General features: G+C 44.4%; 1 protein-coding gene across 1 annotated transcript; it reads right to left on the reverse strand.

Annotated features, from left to right (window-relative positions):
* Positions 1 to 11,378: 11,378 nt before the first annotated feature.
* On the reverse strand, positions 11,379 to 18,236 carry tspan7 (tetraspanin 7). The gene is made up of 8 exons (XM_041857885.2): positions 18,028 to 18,236; positions 14,007 to 14,195; positions 13,825 to 13,899; positions 13,452 to 13,547; positions 12,910 to 13,065; positions 12,613 to 12,696; positions 12,342 to 12,426; positions 11,379 to 11,728 (listed from the first exon to the last, which is right to left on the reverse strand). The coding sequence occupies exons 1-7, from the start codon at positions 18,112 to 18,114 to the stop codon at positions 12,358 to 12,360; spliced, it is 756 nt and encodes a 251-aa protein (XP_041713819.1). The 5' UTR covers positions 18,115 to 18,236; the 3' UTR covers positions 11,379 to 11,728; positions 12,342 to 12,357.
* Positions 18,237 to 18,664: the final 428 nt, after the last annotated feature.

Genomic DNA, 18,664 nt, shown 5'->3' on the forward strand with positions numbered 1-18,664 from the left:
AAGAAATGTCGATCCTCAAACTGAAAGCTATTGATCAGCTTTGAATCTATTTGGGGTTTTTTGAAAGAGAGAGAGTGGGAATGGGAGGAGCATCTCGTGTTGTCAGCAAGCCCCAAGCCTGATGGAGAGGTGTGTGTGAGTGAATGTGTGAGTGGATTATGACACACACATATATATATTTTATCTAATTAATTGGCGCAATTGTTATTTTTCAGATTTGTGAAGATTGGGTACGCACTTGCACAGCAGTCAACATTCCCCTTTCTGAAGGAGAAAGTCATCAATGGAGGTGCTATCCCAGGATAGCACCAGCTACAGGAAAAGTACTTGGGAGATGTCTACCTGAAGGTGAAGGAAGAACTCAAGCAACATCTTGCAGGGAAGCCAGTGGCAGTCATCTTTGATGAAACTCCAGATGTTGAAGGAAGATGTGTACTAAACATCCTCATCGCGCCACTTGAAAAGGATCCCTCAGGGAGAAATATTGCCTACCTCGCAGAGACAGTGTTTCTGGAGCAGTGCAACCATTCAACAGTTTCCATGGCGGTGGTGAAATGTCTACAAAACGATTAGTTACCGGAGTGTATCTCCAGTTCTATGAGTGGAGCGGAGCCCCATAGGGGAGCTCTGCTCCTATTGGTTTACCCTCTGCCCTAAGGCAGCAACAGCCTGAGACAAAATTATGCACACACCTGCAGCCAATAGGAGTACAGGTGTCCCTATAAGAGGGGACGCTTCCCCTCAATCAGCCTCCCGAGATATTTATCTTCAGCGAGACTAGAGAGGGTCGGCAGGGCCTTAAGTCCTATGGGGCTCCGCTCCACTCATAGAACTGGAGTTACACTCCGGTAACTATCGTTCTATATATCGTGGAGCTCCGCCCCATAGGGGAGCTCTGCTCCTATTGGTTTAAGGCAGAGCGTAACGCTCCAAAATGTACTCCCTGCCGAGCCCAAAATGTACTCCCTGCCGAGTCAGGACTAGCAATGGCTGCGACCAAGTCCCGCAGTACTGTAACCACTGTATACAATACATGAAGTCACAATATACTGCGTCATCGGTCCAAATCCGCCCCACCTAGTCCAATGGCAACACAAATTTTAGTGGGCAGATCACCAGAATACGGGCCATACTAATCTGTACTAGCAGATAGATGGTACCTCAATATCCTGTTACAATAATACCGACCACTAATGGAATGACACAGTGTCACTCTACATTGTGTATACGGTAGCCCGCCCCACTCAATCAGTGGAACCCCAAAGATTAGTGGGCAGATCCCAGAACATGATTCATACTAATCTGAACAAGCAGATAGATGACGTCACATTCCGTCAAAATTGTCATGACCAGTCTAATAGTACCGTAACCAAGGTTACTACTATTATCCCTCATCATTCCGCCTCAACCCAGTTATTCACTGGTGGGCAGATCAATACATGCCTTCTACTGTACTGAACATGTCAGTCAGGAGTCATGTTATAATATGTCCTTCTATCAGAAGCGGACCTGAAAGAGACCTGTCTTTTCTGTCCTGCATACCTCTCTCCTAGCTCAAGTCCTCCCCTCAGCCACGCTGAGTACAGACTGAGCCAAAGAGTTAGAAGACATATCCAAGAGATAGAACCGGATAAATGGAGACAGTGACGACCATGACGCCGCTGCACAGATATCCTCTACCCCTGTTCGTCTGAAAAGGGCAGTAGAAGCTGCTACTCCACAAGTGGATTGGGCTCTTATACCCTGAGGCAATTGTCGCCCCGCTGCCTCATAAGCTGTCTCAATGCCTTCACAAAGCCAATGAGACAGACGCTGTTTTGAAAGTGGTTTACCTAGTGCAGCCGCACCATGACACACAAACAGCTGAGGCGATGACCTAATCGCTGCTGTGCGCTTAACGTAACACGCCAAAGCGCGTACTGGGCACAGGCGATGGAGCCTTTCCTCACTCCTCTCCCTATGAGGAGGGGGAGAAAAAGCCCACAGCTCCACGGTCTGTGATCTATATGAACTCCTAATAACCTTCGGCACAAATGCCGGGTTAGGACGTAACACCGCTCTGCTCAGATCGGCATTAATGGCAAGGCAGTCGGGTCTCGTTGAAAGAGCACACAAATCACTAACACGCTTAGCAGTAGTCAAAGCGAGCAACCGTGCCGTCTTCATAGACAGCATCTTGAGGGGTATTTGATTCAATGGCTCGAACGGCGACTCACAGAGCGCTTCGAGTACCAAAGCCAAATCCCACTGAGGAAGCGTGGCTCTAGGCATTGGCCTAAGCCGCCGCGTTCCTAATAAGAAACGTTTCACTAGAGGGTGGCTGAAGACAGTGTCTCTGCCAAACCCCTCGTGACAAGCTGAAAATCGCTGCTGCAAACACCTTAATGGTGGCGGGCGATCGCTGCTTATCAAACAGACTGCAGGAAAGAGAGAACACTCTCAACCTGACAGTTCATGGGGTCTACATTCTCTGTGACACACCATTGTGCAAAAACTTTCCATTTACTGGCATACACCCTGGAAGTGGAACTGGCACGTGCACCCTGTATGGTCCTGATTACAGAATCAGATAACCCACGGCGCTCTAGCCTGTCCCTCTCAGGAGCCAAGCCTTCAGTGGTTGGCCGATTCTGGGCAATCGCCCTATCGAGCCTCCCGCCTGAGACAATGCGTCCCGTCGATGTGGAATTGGCCAAGGTGGCGCAATCAACATCTGACTCATCTCCGCAAACCATGGAGCCCTTGGGCGATCGGGGGCTACCAATATTATTGACAGCCCACCTGATCTCACCCTGGCTAACAGTGGGAGAATGCAGGACAGCGGAGGGAATGCATACAGAAGAACTCTCGGCCACGGATGGTGCGCGAACGCGTCCCTTCACAGTGGCGGTTCGTCCTGTTCCCTCAGAGAGAACCATAGAAGACAATGCGCATTCACACGTGACGCAAATAAGTCCACCTCGGCTCTCCCGAACTGTTCCCAAATCTGGAGAACAATGTCCGGGTGCAGACGCCACTCGTCGTCTCGAGGACCCCCTCGAGACATGAGGTCTGCTCCTACGTTCAAGTAGCCCGGAATGTGTGCTGCTCTCAACGAGCGAAGGTGCTCGTGAGCCCACAGCCACAATTCCTCCGCTGACCGGTGGAGTGCAGGAGACCTGACTTCTACCTGGCGATTTATATGGGCTACTGTGGTCCGGTTGTCTGACCAGACCAGCACATCGCGACCCCGAAGGGTAGACGCGAAATGGGTCAGAACCAGTCAAACCGTTTCCAACTCCAAGAGGTTGATGTGGTGACTCGAAGGAGGCCACACCCCTCTTATCGCTTGGGTCTGACATGTCCCTCCCCATCCCGTCAAGAGAGGCATCTGTAAACACTGGAATGTAGGAGGACACTTTGCCTATCGGGACTCCGTGCGTGAGAACGCGCGGATCTCTCCAATCGTTCAGATCTGCACTGAGTGAGAGGGGAACCACCACCAACCGATGATGTTGACGCACTGGGTCTAGTCTTAGTTGGGCGAACCATCGCTGCATCCTGCGCATGTGCAGGAGTCCCAGCGGGACCACGACGTGGGCTGACGACATGAGACCCAAGAGTGACATGACATACAGCGCCGTTACCGTGTGATTCGGACGAAACCTTCTCAGGGCTAGCAACAGGGCTACCCTTCGAGGGTCCGAAATTCGAGCCCTCATCATCACAGTGTCTAGCTGTATCCCCAGGTAGACCACCTGATGACTGGGCCAGGGCGCGCTCTTTTTCCAATTCACAGCGAACCCCAGACTCGTGAGATGAATCACTGTCTGTGTCGTGTGAGTGAATGCCAGCTCTGCTGACGGGGCGAGAACCAGTAGGTCGTCTAGGTAGGCTAGTAGCCTTATTCCCTGACGACGTAGCGGTTCCAATGCAGCCTCCACACACTTGGAAAACGTGCGAGGTGCCAGGGCGTACCCAAATGGCATCCTCGTGTATTCGTACGCCACCCCTTGAAAGGCGAATCGCAGAGACTTTCTGTGACGCGGCTGCACCGGAACATGAAAGTACGCGTTCTTCAGGTCTATGCTTGTACAAAAGTCTCCTTTCTGGACACATTCCAGCAGACGTTTTGTCATGAGCATTCGGAAGGGCCGTTTGGTTACGCTCTCGTTGAGAATGCGTAAGTTCAATATCGGCCTCATTCCCCCCGTCTTTTTGGGCACCAGGAAGTAGGGCGAATATAGCCCTTTGCTCCTGGGGAACTACTGTGACCGCCGCCTTCGCTAAAGGTTCTGTGATCTCTGACACCAGAGCGGCCACTTTTTCGGGCGTTTTCATCACCGTCTCCACCACTCCCCTGAATGGGGGTGGAGTCCGATGGAATTGGATGGCATAACCATTCTGCAGCATCTGGTCTAGCCAGCGTGAGAGGGTACAGAAGCTGTGGTACGTTCAGTAGGAATGACCTGTATTCCTCGATGGCCCTTGCCGCCGCTGTTCCCTAGCACTGAGGTGGCGGAACAGCCCAAGGCGGGCCTCCCCTGAAAGGGAGAGGAAACATCAGCGCGTTCTGAGAGAATCGGGGGCACCAATACGTTAGTTACACCCGTAACTCTAGTATTCCGGCCCTCCGTGAACGCAGCACGGGTCTGAACTGCACTGACTGAGGCGTTAGCCTGAGACAGAGCGCCCTCCCCGGATAGCGGTTGTGTCATCATGCCGTTATCTGGCTGAGACTGTTGCCTGCTATGTGAGACACTCACTACAGCACTCCTAGGAGTCTGTGACGTGAGGTCTCTATTAGGTACCACAAGGCGGTGCCTTGATAACTTTTTTACACTCGCCTCCATAAATATGTTTAGAACTACAAATGAACTTTCTTCTGTCGATTCTTGTTTTTTTTAATGTCACAATTCCAACCCTCCTCCTTTATCCGGGCTTGGGACCGGCAAAAGTGATCCAGAAGAGACACTCTGGCGGAGTTACTTCGTGTTTTTTTTTGTTTGGTTTTTAACCTTATGGTCCACTTAGGAGCCTACAACAAGTCACAGTAAAACATGAACATTTTGAACCATAACATTTTAAACATTAACAATCTAAATGGACCAACAAGAAACAATAGATAAAACTGTCAATGGCAATGTGAGAAAATGATGGTAACTATTCTGGCCCTAATTCAGGTTAATTGTTGTTGTTTTTCAGACCCCCTCCACACACACACAGGCTGTGCTGGCTCACAGAAAGAGTGGGTCATTGTCATTTTGGTCAAGGCTCTCTATGGCAGGTTCAGCAACTGAGGGAGCTGACTTAAATGAGTAAGCAGCTGATGTGCCAAAAAGCTGCAAAACATTATCAGGCAGCTGGTGCTCATAGCAAGCCTCACCAGACAGCTTCAGTCCATATCGAATGTACAGGATGGAGTTAAGGGTCTGCAAGGACATCCGATTTCAAAGTTTGCTTTTTACCACACTCATCTGGCTGAATACTCTCTCGACTTCAGCATTCGACTGTGGCAAGGACAACACAGACACAGCAGCCATGGCAAGTTCTTGAAACAGGTTGATATCAGCTGCATCCCTGAACTTCCAAATCTCACTCCAGAAGCCCAGTGTGTTTTTTGTCTCATTCCATTTACTAAGATGGATGGCACGCCATTGCTGGACAATCTTGTCTATCTCTGCAGGGGAGTAGCCAAGGAGCTTGGCTATTTTTTCTATTTCTCCAGGGCTTTTTGTGCTTTAGAGTTTCCTCCACATTGAAAACTGACATGTACTGCAATGGTTCGATGTTGTCCGGCAGTCTCACCCTCACTAATGATGGTGGTGAAGGCTACACATCGCTTTCGGACATTGTTTTTATCCTCAGGCGCAAGGTGGAGCTCAGCTGCCTTTGACTCAAAAAGGTAACCAAGGTACGGTTTGGGACTGATGTATCCATCTATTGGCCCTTTGAGTACATCAACATTTGCCAGTGGATTCAGCACCCTGCTGCTCACAGACTTGATCAGGCTAACCAAGCTGTCAAGTAGCTTAAGATGATCTACTTGCTCTCCCTCAAAAGCCTTGATGGCCAACTGTACCTCACCCAGCACTGACTTCAAAAAAGTCAGATACAATATGTTTTGAGGATCACTGTACATGGAGTATAAAACCTCAGCCATGTAGCAGTGTTCACTGGACTTGGTGACTGCAAAATGCAGCCTAAGCTCCTCCCACTGGTCCAAAATGTGTGAAACCGAGGGTTCAATGGAGAGCCAACATGTGGCACACACCTTGGTTATCTGTAAAGGTTTCTCCCCACAGTTGATGGTCTAATATATGTCCTTGTAGGCCTCCCTGCGCTTTGGAGACACTGAAAACCAGTTATAAGTCTCTCGTACCAAGTACTCCACACTACGGGGGATGGTGTCATTGGAAGCATGACTTACAGCAAGCTGCAGAGAGTGGCACACACAGCGAATAAGAACCAGATCTTTGAGGCCATACTCCTCCTTCAGCACTTTATGGACCCCATTGTTAATCCCTGTCATAACAGAGGCTGTGGGGATCTATTTTCTTATAACTAGATGTGATGCCTAGCTTAGAAAGAATGCATTAATGATTAAACATAATAGGTTTGTGCTGTACTGATATAGACTGTTTAACATAACAAGCTGTGATTCATGTGAGGAGCTGTTAGGGAGTAGGGGGAGATAAGGCTTGTGTCTCACATACACAAATACTGCTTCTTTGTTAAACCGCGCTCAAGGACGTGTACTGCAAAAGTGCTGACTCTCTGGACAAGTTGCAAAACAACCAACACCTGGCAACAGTGAAGCGCCAAGGGGCTGGGACCAGCCTGTGCGCCAACGATAGGCTGAGTAAGTCTAAACCACGCTCAGTCTCTACTCTGATAGGCCAGCAGGGAGCGGGAACTATCTCTGTCAGAGTATTTAAAGAAGAACCTATAACAAATGGCTTAGTTCTCTGTCTGCCCTGCGTGGTATTTCAGTGGACCCGTGTATACGAACATCATATTTGCCATTGAAGTGTTTTGCATTAATTAAAATACTAGTCTATTTTAGAAGACGTGTATTGACCTCTTTTGTTCCCAATACCAGATTTGAATTGACGCAACTTATCAAGGCATTGTCAGTCCATATCCCCAGGAGTTTCTCTTTTTTAAGACAACACTTCTCGAGGAAAGCCACAACAGCACAGGCTATAGATTTGGCATCTCCTCCCTCCAACTCAACAAGCCCCAGAAATGTTGATACAATTGTCTGCTTGGTGTCACTAAAGTACCTTATCACAACCCCCAGGTACTTAGAAACACTTACATCCGTGGACTCATCGAGGAGGAGGCTGAAACGCTGGTCACCCACATCTGCGACCAACTTTTTCAGAAAGTATGGTGCTAGAACACCATTAATCATTTCTGTACACTTTGTCCTGTGCATTTTTAAGTGGGTAGCAGCAGTGGAGTCTGAGAAAGCAGCTCTACATGCTTCTCCAATGTGAACACATGCCAGCATGGAACAGTGTTCAGTGATAGCTAATGCCATGGTGGCCTCAGCCTTTTTTGCAGTCATAAAAAAAAAAAACATCAATGGCAGTTTGTTTTGGGTGGAACTGTTATAAGACTTTGCCTTTTGAGTTGTCATGTGTTTTTTTACATCACTAAGTTTGGCGTAGAAATCAGCCTTACAATACAGGCAGTATGCCCGTGTATCATCTCCAATAAACGGCTTCAACCAGCCTTTGAATTCAGGGTTTGATTTTCACTCCTTTCTGTATTTTTGAGTGTACAGTTTAGACTGAGACATGATGAGCTAGCCAGCTAGATGTTTAGCTTATGTCACAGAGAGGCACACAGTGGATGAGGTGAGTAAGTGACTGAGGCTATGTGAGTCAAATGCAGTGATTTATTTTAGACAAAGAACATTTTACATTTACATCCCGCACTGAATGTAAGCCAGGGCGGGACAGCCAGCGTATGGACGCGGAGGGGTGAACATCTCCTACTCTGACTGTAGCTGGGAGGGACTGCTGCGCGAGGACTGGGCCGCCTGTGAGTGCTTTGGGACGGGGGTGGGCACGGCAGCACCCGCTGCTCGTTGAGAAGAGTATGAATGATACGTGCTTTCACTTCAGTCTCCAAAAGTCTCCAATAACACCAGAAAAAGTCGCTAGATTTGTCGCTAGTCGATTTTTTGAAAACGTGTCGCTAGAGGGGTCTGAATACTTGCTAAATATAGCGACAAAGTCGCTAATTTGGCAACAAAGGGGCAGGGGATGTTTATGAGGGGGAATGCAGAAAGAGAATGCAGTGTGACATTTAAAACGGAACTTACAACAACAAAAGGAATGTACAGTAATATCAGGCATGGGAACTATTCAGATTTTGTGTAAATAGACGACATGAAATTCAACACATTACATAGACACTGTTTTGATTCTTCATTCCAGCAGTGTGTAACACAGCTCATGCAGTAACTGAGGTAGGCACTGGATCCCTCATGAGGTCCAAACCGATTGGACAGCTGAACTGGTCCTGTCCCACCGATATACTTGCCAATGCCTCCGCCATTTCCCCACCACACATACCACAGACTGAAGGGCGGTTCTTAAAGGGTAATTCTGCCACTTTTCAGATTCATTATCTCCAGCACCAAACCAGTGTCTACATGTGTGAAAACAGCGTGTTTCTATGATCGTTAAGGTTCTCAAAAATGCTTATCTGTGACATCAGAGGGAAGGATAGACATTTTTCAAAACCTGCAAAAAGTTTGTAGCCAGAGGGAGGGTAGAACTTTTAAACGTTACATTTTTTTCTACAAAACATAGAAATGCGCTGTTTTCACATATGTAAACACTGGTAATGTGCTAGAGATAATGACAATCTGGTTAAAGTGGTGGAATTGCCATGTTAAGTTTTCAGTGATGTGATTTCTGGGTGAGAATCTCGCCCCTCATGGCCAAATAGACTCGCCTGCAGCTGCACACAACAGAACACTTTTTGCAATGCAAATTAGTTTTCTATTGGACAGTCAGGTAGGCCCTCTCCATTTAGTTCTGTTTGGTTCCTAGTGTAGTATTCATTACGCCGACTCTGTTGCAATACGTAAAACGGAACAAAACGGTGCGGGACCTACCTGAATTTGTCCAAAATAAACTCTAGTTTTGCTGTTTGCTTCTGTTTGGTTGTTAAACGGTAAACGGTTTCGATAATGAATACACACCAGGTGAATGCAATTGTCATGCCTTTTCAGTCAATATATAAACAAGGTAGGCCTATAAAACAATCTCATTTGAGTGCGACCCAGTTGTTTTAAAAATGAAGTTAGGCATCTTTATTTTTGTCAAGTATTTTACATGCTTTTTCCACAAATAAACAACCATTAACACTGACAATTATTATATTTTGAGGATTATACACTACCTGTCAAATGTTTTAGAACACCTACTCAGTTTTTCTTTATTTTTACTATTTTCTACATTGTAGAATAATAGGGAATACATCAAAACTATGAAATAACACATATGGAATCATGTAGTAACCAAAAAAGTCTTAAACAAATGAAAATATATTTGAGATTCTTCAAATAGTCACCCTTTGCCTTGATGACAGCTTTTCACACTCTTGGCATTCTCTCAACCAGCTTCATGAGGTAGTCACCTGGAATGCATTTCAATTAACAGGTGTGCCTTCTTAAAAGTTAATTTGTGGAATTTATTTCCTTCTTAATGCATTTGAGCCAATCAGTTGTGTTGTGACAAGGTAGGGGGGGGGTATACAGAAAATAGCCCTATTTGGTAAAAGACCAAGTCCATATTATGGCAAGAAAGAGCTCAAATAAGCAAAGAGAAACGACAGTCCCATCATTACTTTAAGACATGAAGGTCAGTCAATACGGAACATTTCAAGAACTTTGAACGTTTCTTCAAGTGCAGTCGCAAAAACCACCAAGCGCTATGATGAAACTGGCTCTCATGAGCCCCGCCACAGGAATGGAAGACCCAGAGTTACCTCTGCTGCAGAGGACACATTCATTAGAGTTACCAGCCTCAGAAATTGCAGCCCAAATAAATGCTTCACAGTTCAACAGACACATCTCAACATCAACTGTTCAGAGGAGACTGTGTGAATCAGGCCTTCATGGTCGAAATGTTGCAAAGAAACCACTACTAAAGGACACCAATAAGAAGAAGAGACTTGGTTGGGCCAAGAAACACGAGCAATGGACATTAGACCAGTGGATATTTGTCCTTTGGTCTGGAGTCCAAATTGGAGATTTTTGGTTCCAACCGCCGTGTCTTTATGAGACACGTGCGGGTGAACGGATGATCTCAGCATGTGTATTTCCCACCGTAAAGCATGGAGGAGGTGGTGTTATGGTGCTTTGCTGGTGACACTGATTTATTTAGAATTCAAGGCACACTAAACCAGCATGGCTACCACAGCATTTTGCAGTGATATGCCATCCCATCTGGTTTGGGCTTAGTGGGACTATCATTTGTTTTTCAATAGGACAATGACCCAACACACCTCCAGGCTGTGTAAGGGCTATTTTACCAAGAAGGAGAGGGATGGAGTGCTGCATCAGATGATCTGGCCTCCACAATCACCCGACCTCAACCCAATTGAGATGCTTTGGGATGAGTCGGACCACAGAGTGAAGGAAAAGCAGCCAACAAGTGCTCAGCATATGTGAGAACTCCTTCAAGACTGTTGGAAAAGCAATCTAGGTGAAGCTGGATGAGAGAATGCCAAGAGTGTGCAAAGCTGTCATCAAGGCAAGGGTAGCTATTTGAAGAATCTCAAATATATTTTGTTTAAGACTTTTTTGGTTACTACATGATTCCATGTGTTATTTCATTGTTTTGATGTCTTCACTATTATTCTACAATGTAGAAAATAGTAAAAATAAAGAAAACCCCTTTATAAAATGCCTTCACGGTCACACTAAATCATGGTGGTGTATAATTTGTATATTCTCTATTAACCAAGTGTCAACAGCATTCAATCCATTCCTCTACTCTCACAATGGCAACTTTGAGTACTTTTCTCCCAGTCTCCACAGAAGAGATGGATGGATTGCTGGAGGTTTTCCACAGTGTAAATTACTGTGGTGTTCGAGATGGTCTAATGAGTCACCAGCTTATAATATTGTAATGCCAATCTTGAAAATAACAGGCTACAGAAAGATTACTTTAACACACAAGATGCGATGTGCCCTCAAGCAAGGCACTTAACCCTAATTGCTTCTGTAAGTTGCTCTGGATAAGAGCGTCTGCTAAATTACTAAAATGTAAATATAACAGCAATATGAGGGCTGCCGTTATGATGAAAAATTTCATGAATATGAGAACGTTTAACGTATACATTAATATTTGGTCGAAGCTCACCAAATCAATTTCAATATGTCATATATAATAGCATCAAACATACATGAATCAAATGAGAAATATGCCATTGATAAAGTCTGTGAATCCCAAATTAACATTTAAGCACAATAAACTGTAATCCACTAGTCTTAGCAAGACAAAGCTTTATCCCATTGATGACAGAATTGCAGAAATAGATCCCTTATGGTGTCCAATAACGGTTTTCCTTCAGTCTGTTTGCCATTGAAAAGTGAAAGTCTGTTTTTTTGTTTTTATATCAGCAAGAGTGTATTCTAAAATGACATAGATAACCATTACACGTATACGAAGGATTAAAAATATGCAAGTTCCCTTTGCATCATGAGCTGCCCATCAGTGACCTGCAAAGAAAAAAGACAAATGACATGTTGTTAGATGGGTTGTAGTCATGAACATTTCCATGACTTTTATGGTGCATCAATAATCAATGTTACATCAGGTTGGGGATTTCAGCCACTGGTCTTACTCAACTGTTGAGCATAATATTGATACACTGTACTACATTTCCACATGATGTTTGAATTTACATGATCACCTTCCTAGGTAATGAATACCATTTCTGATGTGCCGAAGTGGGCATTTCCTTTCATGAAAATGCTCTCTTCAGTAGTGGCAGAATCAAGAAGTTGATACACAGAAACTTAAGTGACCAAACCAAGTACAGGGGTTCCAGTGTCATGTCCTGTATGACAATGTAATCATATACATTTTTACATTTGAATCATTTAGCAGATGCTCTTATCCAAACTTACAGTAGTGAGTGCATACATTTTAATACTTTTTTCATACTGGTTCCCCATGGGAATCGAACCCATAACCCTGGCGCTTGCCACGCTCTAACAACTGAGCTACACAGGAATCAACATTTTGAGCACTCCTAAGACATGACTTTCTATGCGAAAACAATGAGGCATGGGATGGGATCCCACACCACTAGTCCATATAGGGTACTACCTGTGGAAGGACACTGCTAGACCATCTCATACTGGTTGTTGGTGATGTATCGAGACAAGCAGCAGGACAAGAAAACCCCAATGAGCTAGGCAGAAAGTTAAACAGAGTTTCAATTAGGATGTGAACAAAAAAATTGACAAAAAGGTTACATCTAGCATTTTCTTGATGATTGCACAACATTTCAAGATCCATGTTACTGGTAATAACATTATTGTATCTTTTTCCCCCCTAGGGATTATGCCTACTGTAAGCAGCCTGTCAACTGATGTACCTGGAAGAATGCAATTCCAAAAGATATCCCTGCAATGATTCCCAGGTTAGACTCCATCAAAATGGTCACCAGTGAGAAGCAGCCCTAAAACATGTTAAGCAGAAGGAAAATAAACGTTTTAATATGGTTCCTTAAGGTTATAGCTGTTCATTACGCCTACTGATTGGCAAACACTTGATCTAAAATACTTACAAACTATGACTCAAAGCAGGGTCTGAACTTAGCTAACCAGAGACAGAAAGCTCTGACATAATTCTGTGTGATATAATTGATAATGATATGCGGCAGTGCTCTCACCGTGTCATACACAACGTCACGAGCCTTGTCAAGGTCCTTGAGGTTCTCGACAGAGCAGACCGAATTCTCTTTGCAACAGCTGACAGGGATGCCATTGTCTTTGAAGTACTTTGTCGTGTTCCAGTCCTTGTAACTATCCACTCCACAGCAGTGCAACTGCACAAAACACAAATTTACTAATTATCAAGAGGAAATAACAATGTTGACTTCTAATTCCTAATTCTATGGTTGACTTAGCCAAGTGGGCAAATCAAATAATGTTAAAAGGTGGTTCTATTGTACATCAATAAGTTATTTAATAATGTAAAATAAAGACCATAACCTAATACAATCGTATACCAACAAGATCTATGCAACTCAACAACAAAAAAAGATGGCAGGTCGTGACCATCTGTACTGTAGAAGTTATTTATAGCAACACTTCTGCAGGGTCTCTGATAAAATGATGTTAAAAGCCACTTCTCTAAACAGAATGTTTTGTGGTCTTTGCAAAGGAACCAGATAGAATGAGACTATGCATTGAATAACATAATACCACTTACAGTCCTCTGGATGGTGTCAACTGCAGAGCTTTTGGAGTCTGTGGTATTGTAGTTTGTCACAGCGTCTTTATAGGCATCACCTAATACAGCCTTTATCTGCAATAAACAAAATGAATTGGGTTTGATTTGTGGCCAACTGAATCCTATAGTAATGGCAAGTGTATTGCAAGTCACCTCATAAAGTACCCACACATTGATGTATACTCCCCTATAGTTTATTGCAACATTTCGACCAGAAGGTCTTCGTAGTCCTTCTAGTCAGAAACATTGCAATAATCTATATGGGAGTATACCTCAGCGCACACAGGTTTTTGTATCCCAGCACCTGGTAAATTGTTGGATGTGGAAACACTTCTCATTAAAAATATCTCACCTCATGTCTGAATAAGAAGCCAGAGATGCCAGCCACAAACTCGGCTAAGAACACCAGAATCAGGAACATGGCATACTGAGAGGGGAACAAAACAAACTCATCAATTTACATTCAAGCAAAGACTAGAAACATTTGACGAAAATGTGCAAATACAAAATGTAACACTTCACAGTGCAACTGACCAGTTTTAGCATCCATGGGCTACCGCGGCATGTAGCGAAGCAACCAAACAGGCCAAAAATGACGATGATGGCGCCAGTCCCGATGAGGACAAATGGCGCGTTGGTGCTATTGTCAGAGGCCAGTTGGAAATAAGCTTCCAGGCTCACTTTCCCCCATACTCCAACAGCCAGAAGGATAACCCCTGTAAACTGAAAGAAAGCGCAGACATTCAGCTGGTCCTTTGTAGCTCAGTTGGTAGAGCATGGCTCTTATAACAAAATGGTAGTGGGTTCAATTTCTGGGACCACCCATATGTAAAATGTATGCACGCATGACTAAGTGGCTTTGGATAAAAGCATCTGCTAAATGGCATATATGATAGAGTGCACACACAATACCCCATAATGACAAAGCAAAAACAGGTTTAGAAATTTTTACAAACGTATTAAAATTGTACAACTGTAATATCACATTTACATAAGCATTCAGACCCTTTACTTTGTTGAAGCACCTTTGGCAGCGATTACAGCCTCAAGACTTCTTGGGTATGACGCTACAAGCTTGGCACACCTGTATTTGGGGAGTTTCTCCCATTCTTCTCTGCAGATCCTCTCAAGCTCTGTCAGGTTGGATGGGGAGCGTCGCTGCACAGCTATTTTCAGGTCTCTCCAGAGATGTTAGATCTGGTTCAAGTCTGGGCTCTGGCTGGGCCACTCAAGGACATTCGGAGACTTGTCTCGAAGCCACTCCTGCGTTGTCTTGGCTGTGTGCTTAGTGTCGTTGTCCTGTTGGAAGGTGAACCTGAGGTCTTGAGCACTCTGGAGCAGATTTTCATCAAGGATCTCTGTACTTTGCTCCGTTCATCTTTCCCTCGATCCTGACTAGTCTCAGAGTCCCTGCCGCTGAAAAACATCCCCACAGCATGATGCTGCCACCACCATGCTTCACCATAGTGATGGTGCCGGATGTCCTCCAGATGTGTCGCTTGGCATTCAGGCCAGAGTTCTTGGTTTCATCAGACCCCAGAATCTTGTTTCTCATGGTCTGAGAGTCCTTTAGGTGCCTTTTAGCAAACTCCAAGCGGGCAGTCATGTGCCTTTTACTGAGGAGTGGCTTCTGTCTGGCCACTCTACCATAAATGTCTGATTGGTGGAGTGCTGCAGAGATGGTTGTCCTTCTAGAAGGTTCTCCCATCTCCACAAAGGAACTCTGGAGCTCTGTCAGAGTGACCATCGGGTTCTTGGTCACCTCCCTGACCAAGGCCCTTCTCCCACGATTGCTCAGTTTGGCCAGGCGGCCAGCTCTAGGAAGAGTCTTGGTGGTTCCAAACTTCTTCCATTTAAGAATGATGGAGGCCATGTGCCTCCTGAGTGGCGCAGCGGTCTAAGGCGTCACTACAGACCCGGGGGGGCTTTACTTGGCTCATCGCGCTCTAGCGATTCCCTGTGGCGGGCCGGGCACCTGCAGGCTGACCTCAGTCGTCAGTTGAACGGTCTTTCCTCCGACACATTGGTGCGGCTGGCTTCCGGGTTAAGCGGGCGGGTGTTAAGAAGCATGGTATGGCGGGTCACGTTTCGGAGGACGCATGACTCGACCTTTGCCTCCCGAGCCCACTGGGGAGTTGCAGTGATGAAACAAGATCGAAATTACGGAGAAAAAGGGGGTAAGAAAAAAAATGGTGGAGGCCACTGTGTTCTTGGGGACCTTCAATGCTGCAGAAATGTTTTGGTACCCTTCCCCAGATCTGTGCCTCGACACAATCCTGTCTCTGAGCTCTACGGACAATTCCTTCGACCTCATGGCTTAGTTTTTGCTCTGACATGCCCCGTTAACTGTGGGACCGTATATAGACAGGTGTGTGCCTTTCCAAATCATGTCCAATCAATTGAATTTACCACAGGTGGACTCCAATCAAGTTGTAGAAACATCTCAAGAATGATCAATGGAAACAGGATGCACCTGAGCTCAATTTTGAGTCTCATAGCAAAGGGTCTGAATACTTATGTAAACAAGGTACTTCTGTTTTTGTAACTTTTAATACATTTGCTAAAAATTCTAAAAACCTGTTTTTGCTTTGTCATTATGGGGTATTGTGTGTGGCTTGATGAGGGGAAAAAATAATTTAATCAATTTTAGAATAAGGCTGTAACGTAACAAAATGTGGAAAAAGGGAAGGGGTCTGAATACTTTCCGAATGCACTCTCAGGTCCCTAAGGGGATGTTTAAGAGGTTTGGCCTAGTTCTTTGACACAAACTCAAGACTTAAGGTGCAAAAACAGCCCTCCTAATTATACACCTTGAGCACCTAACAATTTTATTCAGCTCAGTGTGACTGTTGTCGGGAGTCTTTACAAAGCTGAAAAAGCTTTGAGGTTGGTATAAGTGGCCTACAACTGATTTTTCTCACATGGAAGGCAAAGTCAACATGGAACTTAAACATCTCCCCCACAACCAATTGCCCAACGTCTCACATCAGTGAGCTCAGCATCTTCCCTTGTAAATGTATTGCCCTTCCGTCTACCAGAGTCATTAGTCACAGAGTGCTGTCATCAGTCCATCGGGCCATGAATGATACACATCACCTTCTATATAGCAAGATAGATAAATGTGTTATCATGAACTTTGAACCCAGAAAAAAAGCCACGTTTGATTAATGGCGTAGACAGAATAATGGAAACTGAAGAAACAGCATTGAGAAATCAAATTTTCACTAGATTTATCAAGAAAGCTGTTAGAAAAATAAAAGCTGGCTAACAGTCTTTAATGTCAACTTGGCAAAAACAAAGAAAAAGATGTTCACCTAAAAGTACAGTTAAATAGATGTTTATGCTCATAATAATTATTTAGGAAGAATGCCTGAGGTTGTTTCTCAGTCAACAACCATTTCGAAAAGCTGTTTACAACATCTGCCAATTTGCCTAAGAATGTCAGCTCAAGCCCTAGCCCAAGATGTACTCTAAAGGAGCCCGCTGTTACTCCTTAAGGTCCAAGGCCCTTACATGTTATTTTCAGAGGTAGACTGGCTCTGGCAGCCAAAAACTCCATCTGAACGTGAATCGATTCTCAATTGCGATAAGGTTCTAGAAACATAAAGCCCTTTACTTTCATATCACCTCAAAATAATTTCGCAAATGCAAAATATAAACGTAGTGTTGACCATTTTAACCGACTTCATCACAGTTGCTGCTGAGAGTATTTTTCAGTGATGACACGTTTCTGGTGGCTTTCTTCCATTACACAGATGTTCGGCTCATGCTAGATACAGTAGCTAATTAGCACAGGTGGTCCCTCTGTCTTCTGTAAACGGGAGTTGTAACATGGAGATATGGCCATGTGGGAACACTAACCTTTAACCTATAAATGTGTGTTTCAATTTAACGTTTTTTTTTCTTGAAAATGATTTCTTGCGGATATGAAAGATAAGGTCTATATGCTTCCCAAACCGTACCGCAAGCGACACGTGTTAATGTTCAGACCGAGCGTCTGGGCTCTCAACAAAACTCCCCCGTACAGAAGACGCCTTCCTCCAACGTATGTGTAATGTAATGGAACTGAGAGTCATGATCAAGGGCTACATGAGCCCTAGCTGGGTGGAAAAACACAGTTACATGAGCCCAGCAATCACCGTGAACAATCGAAATGTAACCTCTGCTCGCGGGCTGCAATACTCAACAGAAAAATATCGCCTTGTTTGTCGCTCTCGGAGGAAAGTTTATTGCAACATAATACCTAACTGTGGTAGCGGCACAACTTTTACAGACAACGTTTGCAAATTAATAATGTGAATTAGTTCGAGGCGTCGCTAAATATAAAAAAATGTGATTGTTTTATACCAGTGTTGTCGTGCTATATCACGGGGAAATTATTTTTGATGAGATGTTCTATTTTAAAATCATTAGAGTCCTTTCTGTCAGCCGTAGCCTAACGTTATTCCTTTGTAAATGCCAAATGGTTGGATATGTTGCCTGTTGGCATCGCCGCTAACTTAGCCCATTGTTACGGTAGCTTGCTTGCATCCGTTATTTACATGTAAATACTTACCCAAAATATGAGACTGTAAGAAATAAGAAAGGTCTTGAGACATGTAATCACAGGCTTCGTTTGAAGCCTTCTTGATGGGGGAGACATGATGTCTATTTCGCAGAACTTGTCAGTCAAAAAGTATCGTTGTTGCAAAGAGAAAAAAACTTCCAAAGCGCCCTGCTGGAAAACTTTTCTCGACAAAAACAGAATCCAAGGAGAAGGGAAGTGTCGTCACTGATCCAGATTCACTTGCCCGTGAGGAAAAATAAAATTCAAAAATATTTCACTTTTATTGATGATTTTCTACAATCGAATAGAATAACTTTATTATTCTCAGAGGAAACTTCAGTTAAATCGGATAAGGCGTATGACAGTAGGCCTAACACATGACTGATACACATGACTGATACAAATGCCATACAATATATTATTAGTCACAAAAATTACATTTTCATAAAACATTCCTACTGGTGCCGGTTGGCTAAAACACTACTAGTGTATCTAGTGGTTTCATGAGGTAAAGACCAGAGTTAGCGCCCTGATTGCAGTACTGAATATTGCTGTGTGTATATTCAATGTTTGATCATGTATAATTTATGTTCTGCTCTTGCGTGTGCTGTCAGCGTCATGATTGACCTAATTATCCGTTCTGGTA

The sequence above is a fragment of the Coregonus clupeaformis genome, chromosome 3 (assembly GCF_020615455.1).
Source record: "Coregonus clupeaformis isolate EN_2021a chromosome 3, ASM2061545v1, whole genome shotgun sequence".
NCBI lineage: Eukaryota > Metazoa > Chordata > Actinopteri > Salmoniformes > Salmonidae > Coregonus > Coregonus clupeaformis.

Bases quoted from the DNA above. Each gene is read 5' to 3' on its own strand.
- tspan7 (XM_041857885.2), bottom strand. From the start codon at position 18,114: ATGTCTCCCCCATCAAGAAGGCTTCAAACGAAGCCTGTGATTACATGT. The intron at 13,548-13,824 runs GTGAGATATTTT...TGTTTATTGCAG, and splicing joins GCTTCTTATTCAGACATGAG to ATAAAGGCTGTATTAGGTGA. The intron at 13,066-13,451 runs GTAAGTGGTATT...TGTTTTGTGCAG, and splicing joins TTGACACCATCCAGAGGACT to TTGCACTGCTGTGGAGTGGA.